Below are 14,068 nucleotides of genomic sequence, written 5' to 3' on the forward strand. Positions count from 1 at the left end.
ATATATTGAATTATACTTTAGTATTATTGCGCTCTCTTTTTTTATATTTCTTTTATTAGGTGAAAAGTTAGTCTGCTAGTGTGCCACGACCGGGAGGTGCTCCAGAACAGGGATCTAACCCCAGATATGGTGGTGCCTCATGCGCAGGAGCACTAAAATGGTGGGCCGCGAATTAGGCTTCCATCCTTCAGATGGGAGAGGGCCCCCTTCTACAGAAAAAACAGCTATTATGCGTAGCAGGGGGCAACGGGTTGAGACGTCCACCAGGAGGGAGTAAGCCCCATCGGCAGCACACTGTGACACAGCCAAAGAAACAGTCTGTGGGAAGTTCCAGGGTGCAGCTACTCACTGTGGGCTTGATAGTGGAGGGCACTGCTGGGAGATGCAGGAGGGAGAACAGTCTAGTGCTTGGCACACAGCTGTGCCCCAAGCGAGCAGCCTTCTTGATGTGGAGAGTGAAGGTGGAAGCAGGTGATCCCCATCAGGTGCAGCCACAGCAAGATGGTGGTGGGCGTCCCCGCTGGTCTGGAGCTCCGACCTCCGCCCATCCGATGTAAGTTGGGCCGTCGGGAGCCGGAGTCCCGAGATGGGAGGTAGCGGCAGGAGACCTCAGAATGCTGTGTCTGGAAGAGAGGAGGGAGATCCGGTACTCCCTCCCAGAGGTACCGCAGCAAAGGATGCTGGAGAGAGGAGGGAACCTAAGTCGCCGTTTCCCCTGTGCTGCGGGCCGTGGGACGGAGGTAAAACACCAGCGCTGCTCAGGGGGTGTCAAATGATGCCAGAGCTGTTTCACCATATGCAGGAGGCAAGATAGACGAACTGGGAGTGGAGTACCCCAAGATTATAGCCTCTGTAGCAGTCAAACTGCGGGAGAAGAGGAGAAGCACGTCTTCCTTTGCCAGCTAAGCCCTCATCTCCCACTTAACAATCCCTCCCATGACCCCGCCTCCCTCCTAGTTACTGACCCCGTCATCACTCACCTACAAGTCTAGGCTTATACAGTTAAGGTGCATACACACGGAGAGATTTCACTGAGAGATTTCCCTTGAACTGGCTGTAGGAGATTTTGACTAACTTTACCAGCGATTTTGGCTATGGGCGATTTTGGCTAACTCATTCAAGCAAGGGGATGCTTTTTCTTTTCCAGCAACATAGCCAAAATTGACTTGCCTGCATAGTCTATTTTTAGCAGCGCTAGCGACCTGGTGGGGACGCGCATCGCTATCGCTGGCTGTGTACACATGGAGAGATATGCACTAACTTTCTGAGCGATTTTGATTATATAGTCAAAATCTCTCAGCTATATCGCTCCGTGTGTATGCACCTTTAGTTTCCTCCTACACCCACACCAATAAGGCTTTCAGTTCATTCCACTGAAACTGCCATCACCGAAGTCACTTTGCACTGTCCTATCCAAGGACCAATTCTCCATTCTTGTACTCCGCAACCTCACGGCAGCACAGACGGCCACCAGGTTTTCAGGTATTTAGGGCCATGCCTGGCACTTCAGTGTTTTACCCCACTATAGCTAACGTTTGGAAAGCAGAGTATGCCATTATTTACACTTTTAGTAGTCACACAGACACAGATAACCAGTTGAAATAAAGTCTGCCGACCAGCGAAATCGATCTTTCTTTTCTTTACTCTTGTGAAACAGCGCTAGTGCACCATTAGTCCACTGTCTCTCCTTCCGGACCATGGTGGCAAATATAACTCATTCATGCCCTCATTATTTCTCGCCTAGTTTACTGCAATCTGCTTTCCGGCCTTCAGAACTCCCGCCCTGAACCTCTTCAGTATAAAGTGAAACCTAACTCTGCTGCTCTTACCATGTATTGATATTATGTTTTGTGCTTTCTTTCTCTTTTCTGTCTATACTATAACTGTCAAAGTGTCAGAAACCGATTGATGGGAGCCTCTGGCGTTTGGCTGGGAATGGCTGTAGATGAATAAAAGAAATTGAAACATTGCGTTGTATATAATAGCTTGATAATATTGTCTCAGTAAATATTGATTTATGGTGAAAGATGCAGTCTCATTTGCTTTCCAGTTGAGTATCTAAAGACTTTATTTGTCATGTGCATATATAAAGCATAAAGTATTTTTAGAGCAAGTTTTTCAATGTTTTAAAAAACAAACGTAAGAAACATTGTAGGATAGAGGAGTGATCAGAGAAGCACAAAGACTTACACTGTCATAAATACACAATAAACATTATAATGGGTTGTACATAAAGATAATGACTCGCTACATCATTCTTTCATTGATGTGATCAATCCTTTTCACACAGTGACAAAACCAGGAATCAGTGACATCACTGCCACTGTGAATATACCCCAAACTGGATCATAGCGCTTTCATTGGCTGCATACTCAGGACATTGGCTCTGCCTACAAAATGTCTGCCTTCACTGTGTAAATGAGATCAATTTAAGAATACCTAGAATTTTGGTTGTACTAAGTTCAGCTCACCAGTGCGAATACTTTGACCTATAAACAGAATTAATTTCTTCATAATAAACTCAATTTAACATTCAAGACACAAACCAACAGCATTTTGTCCAAACATTTTTTACACGTTTTCCCTCGTGCTTAACCCTTTCCGGCCTGTAACATTCTGCCGCAGCTTGTGTTGCTCTTTGCTTTTCACCAAGGGGTCATCGCTGAGCAGGTTTGACGTCCGGTTATCCGCTTTCAGCTCCAGCATTGTCTCATTCTGATCTTCCATGCAAACGGTTACGTCATTCCTAGGATTGTCAGTAATACATTTACATGATCACTGGTTTGGTCCAGGTTGCGGTTAAGCAGATGTTTTCAACCTGTTGCTTACACACTGCGGAGACCACCAATATTCATTACAGTGCCGCCTTAATATTCCCTAGGAGCCAGATCCATCACTGAGGTAGTACTGGCAAAATCGCTGGTGTGTAGGCAGAGATCACAATCCCGGGATCCCAGATTATTTCTGGGAAACAAAATACCAGGGATTATAGACCTTAAATCATAGGTACTACAGGATACCCCACACACACTGTGGCCTGGGCTGGGGGGTAGTCAGGTATTAATCACGTTCTTGGTGGCAGTTTCAGTGTGTGGTCCCCTGGTAGAGAGCAGTGTCCTGGACCCAGGTTGTACATACACACATAGCAGAAGCCTGGGTCGATGCACATTCACAGGCAATAGAGAGAAGAGAGAGGCCTCTACTGACCACCGCTGTGTGAATATGGTAAGTAATATGTGGTGATGATTTTTTTGTATTTTTTTTTAACCCCCAGGGATCACCAGATCCCATGATTACTCCACTGTGTTTCTATATTGTACCACTATAGTATGTACATATTTATATATACACATACAGTGACACGGCATTATAACATTTTCCAATACTAGGGGGGTAATTCAGACCTGAACGCTAGGGTGCGTTTTTTGCATCCCTGCGATCAGGTAGTCGCCGCCTACAGGGGGAGGGTGTGTAGGTGTGCATTCGCTCTTGCTGCAGAGCTGCACAAACATAAGGTTGTGGAGTCTCTGCACTGCCCAGGACTTACTCAGCCGCTGCGATGATCGGGGCCGGAGGTGACGTCAGAAACCCTCCCTCCAAACACTGGGTCCCTCCTGCGTTTTCCCGGACACTCCTTGAAAACAGTCAGTTGCCACCCACAAACGGCCTCTACCTGTCAATCTCCTTGCGATTGCCGGTGAGTTCTGAATTTTCGCACCATCCCATCACTGACCGGCGATTCCCGTTGCTGCGGCCCGTTGCGCCTGCGGAGTTCAGACCTGATCACCCGCTGTGCAAAAATGAGCAGTAGTAATCAGGTCTGAATTACCCCCTTAGTGCCAGTGGTGACAAACCCCCCGTTAGCTTTTATATTGCTGGAATATTCTCCCGGAAGCCAGGCTTGCATCCTAATTCCGTCTATGAAACCATAGTCTTGTATTATTAATGCAAGGCCGACCGTGTCAGCTCGTCTGTCCTTACAGTTGTGATTCATGTTCCTGCTGACAAGTATTCAGAGGAAGCGCACTTGTTATAGAGGGTCCTGATTCTGAATTGGGAATGATGCCAAAAAGACCAAGTAACTTTTTATCCAGACAAACCATACTGCAATGGGGTGTGGTATTGAAAGTCGACAGTAACTAGGTTGACAATGTCTAGGTCGACCACTATTGGTCAACAGTAACTAGGTCGACAGGGTGTCTAGGTCGACAGGGTCTTTAGGTCGACATGTTCTAGGTTGACAGGTCAAAAGGTCGAACATGTGTTTTTAATGTTATTTTGGTGTAGTTTTCTTCGCAGAGTGACGGGGAACCCCAATTAGTGCACCGCGTCCCCTCACATGGCTCGCTTTGCTCGCCATGCTTCGGGCATGGTGCCTTCGCTCCGCTACCGATTCGCTCGGCACAGATTACCGTTCCAATCGTAGTCCACGTGGATCGTTAAGTATGAAAAGGTTCAAAAAAAGAAAAAAATTGTGAAAAACTCATGTCGACCTTTTGACCTGTCGACCTAGAACATGTCGACCTAAAGACCCTGTCAACCTAGACACCCTGTCGACCTAGTTACTGTCGACAAATAGTGGTCGACCTAGACATTGTCGACCTAGTTACTGTCGACTTAGAGACCGGATCCCCTGCAATGTATGGGGTGCAAATAAATTCTTTTAATTTTGCATGTAGCTCCCAAATGCTGGACAGCTTTGCTTTTGCACTGAGTTTGGGCTCGCCCCTCCCAATTATAAATCTCTGTACATTTTTAAAATCTACCCCAATGCCCCCTCCCCCCTCCAATGCAACATGGTTTTTTCCCATAGTTACTTGCTCTTTTTTGCTCTAGTCCCAATTCAGAATCCGGCCCAATGTGTCCATGATACATATGGTGCGTTTTTGGTGACTTCCTCGGCCTACAGACTGATTTACAAATGTCACCATTTGGACTTGTTGCCGTGTCATTTATCAGCACAACATACCAGCCTGTGCTTGTGATATGGGAGAAGGATGTCATTGCCACAGACCTGTCATTACAGTGAGAAATCCCTTGTTTATTCCTGTCAGCGCTTTGTGGCCATCAGTGCCTGAACCCACAGCACGTTAACCATATTTGTTACAGTTTTCTCATGTCCTTTTCCTAACAGAACTCTAGAGTACGACCGTTGTATAATGTTGGGTACGTACTTAGTACATTCGGCGACCATGCGTGCTGCAAGAACGTGAAATCTGTACCTTCCGAGTTGTGTTCAGATGTGCTGATAGTGCAAACACCTTGTTTATTGATTTGTTCTCATATTTACCTTGGGCTTTAGCTCCAAGAAGCTCCAAGCCACATCTCATTCAACTATAGGTAAAAGTACTTTACTTTGTTACCAGACATCTGTGTGGAGAGATTGGGTTCGGAAGGCCGGCGGTCGGGATGCCGGCGGTCAGAATACCTTCCGCGGCATCCCGATTGTAAGGATCCCGATGGGGAAAGGTAAGTATACTTACCTTACCCCAATGCTTTTCCTACCCCCCACGCAGCCTGACCCTTACCCTCCCAGGTGGTGCCTAAACCTACCCCCCCCCCACCACCACCTCCTTCCCATTCCCGCAGCCTAAACCTAATCCCTCTCCCCCATGACCAGATCCTGTGTGGAGAGGAGGACTAGGTCAGAATGGAAAAGAGACTGGGGGACGAGCAGAAGGGACCTCTAGAGAACATATAGCTTCTTAATGACTTATTAAAGGTCATTTTGCAAAACATGCAGGCGCACATTATATAGTACAAGGTGTACTCTGAGAGCCCAAGGTGAGTGTGGTGTACTGATGGTCTAGTGGTGACTTACCTGGCCCAGCAGCTCCAGTGATGTCTTCCAGGTCTGGCAACCAGCTAATGAGTTCTTCAGAAGATCCAGCGGCACTTCTGCTGGTGAATTCACTAACCATTACTGCAGCAGGTGCATTATAGTATGCACAGCTTAACACAGAATACAGGTTGAACCCGATGGGCATTTTGCCTCTTTTCAACCTCATTAACTATGTTACTATGTAACTAACCCTTTCCTCCGTGCAGAATGTCAGTGTTTCACATGTTGACACTATGAACGTGTCAATATTCTGCACATGCCGACATGTTCACTGGCAACATTTTGACTACATCACCCCCGGTTGGTAAGATTTGTGGAATTGTAGGTGTGTGCTTAGTGGGAAGAGTGGAACATGTAGTAGAGTATTTATGTCTTTCTCCTAAAGCTGCTCAGATTATCCTGCTTTATAGGTTTTTCACAAGGGGACTCCGGAGTAACTGTAATATTCAAGAAGTGCTGCCCTAAATGTTCCGCCTCACCCCTTCTGTGCCGCTTAAATGATCTTGTCTATCAACAGTGGTGCCAAGAGAGGGGGGGGGGGGGGGGAGGGTACCAGCGGGGGGCCTTACCTGGCTGCAGCTCTTCTCCTCAGCCCAGCACATGCTGCTGTGTGCTGGGCTGCAGTGTGGCCATGGAGATGCTTAAAATACAATTTCTTTCAGTAATTTTTCTTAGTGTGCATGACCACGCCTCCTGTGATTAGGCCACACCTCCTGAAAAGTACCTGGGCCCAGAAAGGCTCTCTACAGCCCTGTCTATCAAAAGCGAATTGTAGTTTTCGCTGGGGCTGCACAGCTAGCAGCATTCAGGCTTGTAGTCCTCAGTTAGCAAGGAGCACACCTGCCTGACAAACTCTTCCATCAGAAAATACCCCCCCCGCACAGGATGCTATCTCAGCCCCAGTGGCGTATCTACAATGGGCTCCAGGTGTGTGGTGCACACTGGCTGATGGGGCTGGGGGGCCCGTAGTCTTTGCACCCAGAACAGACTCTGCTGCGCAGTAGCCCATCCCATGTCCTTCCCTGAAGATAGCCTCCCACGGAAATGTCTTCAGAAGGTAGATGGTAAAAGCAGACCATTTTGTTAGATTGGTGTCCATTTAAATATACCTGTGTAAGTACATATAGAGGTGAATATGCTTATTATCTATACCTGCTACATATCTCTGTCATTAAAGACTCTTCAAATATCTTCTCCGGTACATCGCCCTTCGCCTCTATCGGCTCTTTCAGTCTGGTATTAATAAAATAGAGTGAGACAATTCATCAATTGCTAGTTATCATACGTGTGTGTGTGTGTGTATTTTATATATATATATATATATATATATATATATACACACACACGCACACTTACTGTACATTAGCACCAAACACTTTATCTGTCCACAAGTTCTGCTGATCCCTGTACATTTCTAGACTGACTCCAGCAGTGAGCACGATAATATAAGCATGCCTCCATCTGCACCAGCAATGTGCCAAGTGCTGTGCCTGGCACATGAAACATGCATACAGCTCCAAGTAAAATTCACAGCAGATCTTACAGCTAATGTTTATTACAAAAAAATAACACACATCTGAAGTTTACTGTATAAGTCATGTGTTGTTGTAGTTGCAGGCCTATAGAGTAGACCAGTGTTTCCCAAATCCAGTCCTCAGGGACCCCTAAGGCTAGGGCCACACACAGCGGCCAAGCTTGGCCAGAAGGAGACTGCACATGCAGGCGCCCACACATATGCGGCAGTCCCGCCACCGCCGGATCCAACCGGTTGGGCTGGATGACAGGACGGCGGGATTTCAATATGAACACATACATTTAAATGTGCACTGAGTTCTACTGAAATCCTGTGTGGCACTGGCATACCTCCCAACATGACCCTCTCCAGGAGGGACACAATGCTCTGCTCCTGGACTTTTTCCTTTCTCTATGATTGCCGGCACCTGTGTTGAACAGGTTAATGGATAAGAAAGGTGTTTCAGCACAGGTGATGGCAATCATAAATTAAGAGGGAAGTCCAGGAGCAGAGCATTCTGTCCCTCCTGGAGAGGGTCATGTTGGGAGGCATGCACTGGCCGGATCCTGTTCTGCGGCATCCCGCAGAACAGGATCAATGTGCACACAAAACCCCCCACCCGGCCAAGCGCGTTTCCGTTCAGTGGGACCCGATTGGCCGCTATGTGTGGCCTTAGCCTAACAGTGTGTTTTCGGATCTCCAAGTTGGTGCACAGGTGTATTTATTACTGACTGATACATTTTAAAAGATCCCCAGGTGGAGCTAATTATTTCACTTGATACTGAGATCTGTAAAACATGCACTGTTAGGGGTTCATGAGGACTGGAGTTGTGAAACACTGCTATAGCCTGAAGCATCTCTATTATAATATTCCTTTATTTATGCTGCTTTTGGCAGTCTTTGGCACTTAACACAGGCTTGGCCAACCTGAGGCTCTCCAGCTTTTGTGAAACTACACATACCAGCATGCCCTGCCACAGTTTTAGCACTCATGCTGGGAGTTGTAGTTTCATAACAGCAGGAGAGCCACAGGTTGGCCAGGCCCGTCTTAACCTATTTAAGAACTACATGTCCCAGCCTATAGCTGTGATTTAAAGCTCTTCTATAGTTGAAGAGCCACGTGCTCCCCACAGCTTTGTCCAGGATCTCATCATTATGTACAGGTACTACAATAAAGGATAGATTATTTATTTCATATCCCAGTGTGATTAGGGGTCACTGGGGACACCACACTAGAGAACTTACTCCTGATAGAGAGGAGGCATTGCATGCATGGTCACATGACTGCTTTCAGGATTAATCATTGTATCTGTGCTAGTGGTTATACCTGGGTTCCAGTCGCTCTTTAACCTTGGCAATGGATCGTACATATGGTGCAATCTGCTTTGCAATTGTCGTTAAGTAGCTGTTCTCTTGCTTCAATTGCTGGAGGTCATGTAGCTGAGCTGCCATTCAGAGAGAGACTAGTAAGTTGTGGATGTGGATAGTGCAAGTATTACTAGTCACCAGAGAACGGGGTCTACAGTATGATTAGAGTACTATAGACCATGCTCTCTAATCACTAATTGTACTGCAGACCCCGTTCTCTGGTGACTAGTGACCAGAAAGCAGGGGCTACATTATGACTAGTGACCACTGACCAGAGAGTGGGGTCTACAATATGACCAGTGACCAGAGAGCAGGCTCTACAGTATGACTAGTGACCAATGACCAGAGAGTGGGGTCTACAATATGACCAGTGACCAGAGAGCAGGCTCTACAGTATGACTAGTGACCACTGACCAGAGAGTGGGGTCTACAATATGACTAGTGACCAGAAAGCAGGCTCTACAGTATGACTAGTGACCAATGACCAGAGAGTGGGGTCTACAATATGACCAGTGACCAGAGAGCAGGCTCTACAGTATGACTAGTGACCACTGACCAGAGAGTGGGGTCTACAATATGACTAGTGACCAGAAAGCAGGGGCTACATTATGACTAGTGACCACTGACCAGAGAGTGGGGTCTACAATATGACCAGTGACCAGAGAGCAGGCTCTACAGTATGACTAGTAACCAATGACCAGAGAGTGGGGTCTACAATATGACCAGTGACCAGAGAGCAGGCTCTACAGTATGACTAGTGACCAATGACCAGACAGTGGGGTCTACAATATGACCAGTGACCAGAGAGCAGGCTCTACAGTATGACTAGTGACCAATGACCAGAGAGTGGGGTCTACAATATGACCAGTGACCAGAGAGCAGGCTCTACAGTATGACTAGTAACCAATGACCAGAGAGTGGGGTCTACAATATGACCAGTGACCAGAGAGCAGGCTCTACAGTATGACTAGTGACCAATGACCAGAGAGTGGGGTCTACAATATGACCAGTGACCAGAGAGCAGGCTCTACAGTATGACTAGTGACCAATGACCAGAGAGTGGGGTCTACAATATGACCAGTGACCAGAGAGCAGGCTCTACAGTATGACTAGTAACCAATGACCAGAGAGTGGGGTCTACAATATGACCAGTGACCAGAGAGCAGGCTCTACAGTATGACTAGTGACCAATGACCAGAGAGTGGGGTCTACAATATGACCAGTGACCAGAGAGCAGGCTCTACAGTATGACTAGTAACCAATGACCAGAGAGTGGGGTCTACAATATGACCAGTGACCAGAGAGCAGGCTCTACAGTAGGACTAGTGACCAATGACCAGAGAGTGGGGTTTACAATATGACTAGTGACCAGAGAGCGGGGTCTACAAATATGACCAGCAGGGCCGGCCCGAGCCTGTTTTTTTTAGTAAGCAAATAAAAACGTTGGCGCCCTTTGATGTGATAAACTAATTACAAGGTACATAGGTTCGGGTCAGAGCCTATGGTAAAGGTGTGCCCTAAAAGTACACCTGACATTTTCCCTCACAAGGGGACCCTTGCATTACTGGTATACCAATAAGGAAAGTATACAGCAAAAGGGTAGTCTGCAGGACATACCTGATGATCTAGAGCAGGGGTGGGCAATTATTTCAGCTGAAGGGCCACTTAACACTTTCCAATGAGTATTCGAGGGCCGCCATAGGCATGTGCCAAAAATATAGGGGTGTGGCTTCATGGGGAAGGGGAGTGGCCAAAAAATAATACAGATTCATATTAGGCTGCACAATAGCCTCTATTATTCAAATTACTCTGCACAGTAGGTAGAGGTCCCTTTTACACATTACGGCAGGTAGAGCCCCCTTTTACACATTACGGCAGACAGAGCCCCCTTTTACACATTACGGCAGGCAGAGTCCCCCCTTTTACACATTATGGCAGGCAGAGTCCCCCCTTTTACACATTACGGCAGACAGAGCCCCCTTTTACACACAACTTTGAGAGGAGGGGGGTAATCGGGCGTTACAGACATGGCTCTCTGTCAGCTTTGGTGGGGGTGGACTTTTAAGTTATGGCAGTGGCAGGAAGGAGTGGGGGTAGGGGTGGGGCATTACAACCCACAGGTCACTGTATGCTTTTGGGGTGGGTTGGATTTTAAGATGCTGCGCTTGGCAGTGAGAGGGGGAGTGGGCTCGGGCACAACGGCTCAACCTCACAGTAAACTCCTGCGGCTGCGGGGGGATCGGGCGTTACAGCCTGTGGGTCACATGCTCAAGATCAGGAGGACGGCTTTAAACTGCAGCAGCGACATGGAGATGGGAAGGGGGGGTCGGGCATTACAGCCCGCGGGCTCACCATTAAATCCGGCGGCAGCAGGGGGATCGGGCAGTATTGCCCACGGCTCACACTCCATCAGGGGCAGGGGGTGGTAATTGGTCAGGCTGCACTGTAAACTGCGCGCCTGTTGGGACGCTCAGTGTAACCTGAGGGGGTGGTGTCTGGGCTCTGGCGGCAGAGGGGGTGGGATCGGGCATTCTCTATCTCCCCCTCCCCTGAACTCATATGGCAGTCTCTACTCCCTATCCCCCCCCCTCCTCCCCTGGACCCATATAGCAGCTTTTAAACAACAGACTCCCTCCCTCCCTGGACACAGGTTGCTGCTTCCTCCCCCTGCTCGGCACCCCAGCCCCCCTCAACAGGCAGCGCCAGCTATGAATTTACCAACCTTTGAGGGTTTTTTATTTTTAAGAACAGATCAGCTCCCGCTGCCCAGATGATCCGCTGCCCAGATGATCCGCTGCCCGCTGGAGAGCACAGCTCCCGCTGCACGCTGCCCACATGAGAGATCCGCTGGCCACTGTACAGATCCACACTTTTCTTGATGTGGATCCGCCCCCCGCACCGCCCAGCACCTGAGACGTCGGAAAGGAAATCCCGGTCAACAGCCCCTGTGACGTGACCGGGATTTCCTCAGCGGCGCCGTGTCTTTCGGAGCTGCTGTAGCGCAATGAGAAACGGCTTAGCCAGTCGGGCCGCTTGTCATTGCGCACTGGTGGGGGACAGCGGGCCAGGCAGGATCGGTTCGCAGGCCGCATCCGGCCCGCGGGCCGCATGTTGCCCACCCCTAATCTAGAGGCTGTACTTTGCCAGTACCTAAGCAACCATTTTTAGAATTATTTTTATTTCCCACAAATAAAAGACTGACATTTTCTTCATCAATTACGTTGTAATGGCAATTAATAGACGCTTGCAGCACACCTATTTATCTGTATAATACACAAACAATTACAATCTCCTCCTTTCCTTTTCTATTTCTATTTTCTCCCAACACACTCTATTGAACCCTACCCACCTGTGTGCGTTGACCATTTTACAATAAAAACTTCTTAAAGAAACAGGACACGTGGAGTGGGGTGTGGTCTCACAAGAAAGGGGCGGGCCAGCCAATTTTATCCTAATCTGCAGTGCCAGATGTACATGGGCGTGTCATGTATATCTGCAGTGCCAGATACACATATGCCCCCACAGTGCCAGCTACACATATGCCCCTCAGTGCCAGATACACATATGTCCCTCAGTGCCAGATACACATATGCCCCTCAGTGCCACAGTGCCAGAGACACATATGCCCCCAGTGCCAGATACACATGCCCCCAGTGCCAGATGCACATGCCCACAGTGCCAGATGCACATGCCCCCAGTGCCAAATACAGATATGCCCACAGTGCCAGGTACACATATGCCCACAGCGCCAGGTACACATATGCCCACAGCGCCAGATACACATATGCCCCAGCACCATAGTGCCAGATACACATATACCCCCACAGTGCCAGATACACATGTCCCCAGTGCCAGGTACACATATGCCTCCAGCACCAGGACACATATGCCCCCAGCGCTATGTACACATATGCCCCCAAGCGCCACGTACACATATGCCCCCAGCGCCAGCAGTGCTGCTTACTCTGGCTCACCACTGGCACCACCGCAACTGAGAGGGTCAGGGAAAAGGCCGTTTCCAATTAGGAGCAGACACGATGTCTGACTCCTGCTACCCAGCGCCCTCCTCAGTGCAGCGCCTTACCAAACCGCATACATGCATTTAGCTGGCTCTGATGACAAGTGACCAGAGAGTGGGCTCTACAGTATGACTAGCCACCAGAGAGCAGGCTCGACAATACGACGAGCCACCAGAGAGCAGGCTCGAAAATATGACTAGCGACCAGAGAGCGGGCTCAACAATATGACTAGCTACCAGAGAGAGTGGGCTCTACAATATGACTAGCCACCAAAGAGCTGGCTCGACAATATAACTAGTGACCAGAGAGCGGGCTCGACGATATGACTAGTGATCAGAGAGCGGGCTCCACAATATGATTAGTTACTAGAGAGCGGGCCCCACAGTATGACTAGTCACCAGAGAGCGGGCTTGACAATATGACTAGCCACCAGAGAGCGGTCTCGACAATATGACTAGTGACCAGAGAGCAGGCTCGACAATGTGACTAGTGCCCATAGAGCGGGCTTGACAATGTGACTAGCGCCCAGAGAGCGGGCTCCACAATATAACTAGCACCCAGAGAGCGGGCTCCACAATATGACTAGCAACCAGAGAGCGGGCTCCACAATATAACTAGCGACTAGAGAGCGGGCTCCACAATATGACTAGTAACCAGAGAGCGGGCTCCACAATATGACTAGTTACTACAGAGCAGTCTCCACAATATGACTAGCGCCAAGAGAGCGGGCTCCACAATATGACTAGCGCCAAGTGAGCAGGTTCCACAATATGACTAGCGACCATAGAGTGAGCGCCACAATATGACTAGTCACCAGAGAGCGGGCTCCACAATATGACTAGCGACCAGAGAGCGGGCTCCACAATATGACTAGCGCCCAGAGAGCGCGTTCCACAATATGACAAGCGACCAGAGAGCGGGCTCCACAATATGACTAGTCACCAGAGTGTGGGCTCCACAATATAACTAGTTACCAGAGTGCGGGCTCCACAATATGACTAGTGACCAGAGAGCGGGCTCCACAATATGACTAGTGACCAGAGAGCGGGCTCCACAATATGACTAGTGACCAGAGAGCGGGCTCCACAATATGACTAGTGACCAGAGAGCGGGCTCCACAATATGACTAGTGACCAGAGAGCGGGCTCCACAATATGACTAGTTACTACAGAGCAGTCTTCACAATATGACTAGCGCCAAGAGAGCGGGCTCCACAATATGACTAGCGCCAAGTGAGCAGGTTCCACAATATGACTAGCGACCATAGAGTGAGCGCCACAATATGACTAGTCACCAGAGAGCGGGCTCCACAATATGACTAGCGAC

The 14,068-nt window shown here is 48.7% G+C and overlaps 1 protein-coding gene across 2 annotated transcripts in view; it reads right to left on the minus strand.

Moving 5' to 3' along the window:
- Positions 1–1,966: 1,966 nt before the first annotated feature.
- Positions 1,967–14,068, minus strand: part of RNF207 (ring finger protein 207) — a 201,278-nt gene continuing 189,176 nt past the window's right edge. Inside the window, exons 15-17 of one of the 2 annotated variants that reach the window (XM_063943428.1) lie at positions 8,683–8,800; positions 6,995–7,075; positions 1,967–2,746 (exon numbers count right to left, since the gene is read on the minus strand). In XM_063943428.1, the coding sequence (XP_063799498.1) occupies positions 2,572–2,746; positions 6,995–7,075; positions 8,683–8,800 (374 nt within the window). In that variant the 3' untranslated portion in view covers positions 1,967–2,571. The remainder of the gene's footprint in view (positions 2,747–6,994; positions 7,076–8,682; positions 8,801–14,068) is intronic. The other variant, XM_063943427.1, reaches the window with a different exon arrangement.

Source organism: Pseudophryne corroboree, chromosome 10 (assembly GCF_028390025.1).
Source record: "Pseudophryne corroboree isolate aPseCor3 chromosome 10, aPseCor3.hap2, whole genome shotgun sequence".
NCBI classification, from domain to species: Eukaryota; Metazoa; Chordata; class Amphibia; order Anura; family Myobatrachidae; genus Pseudophryne; species Pseudophryne corroboree.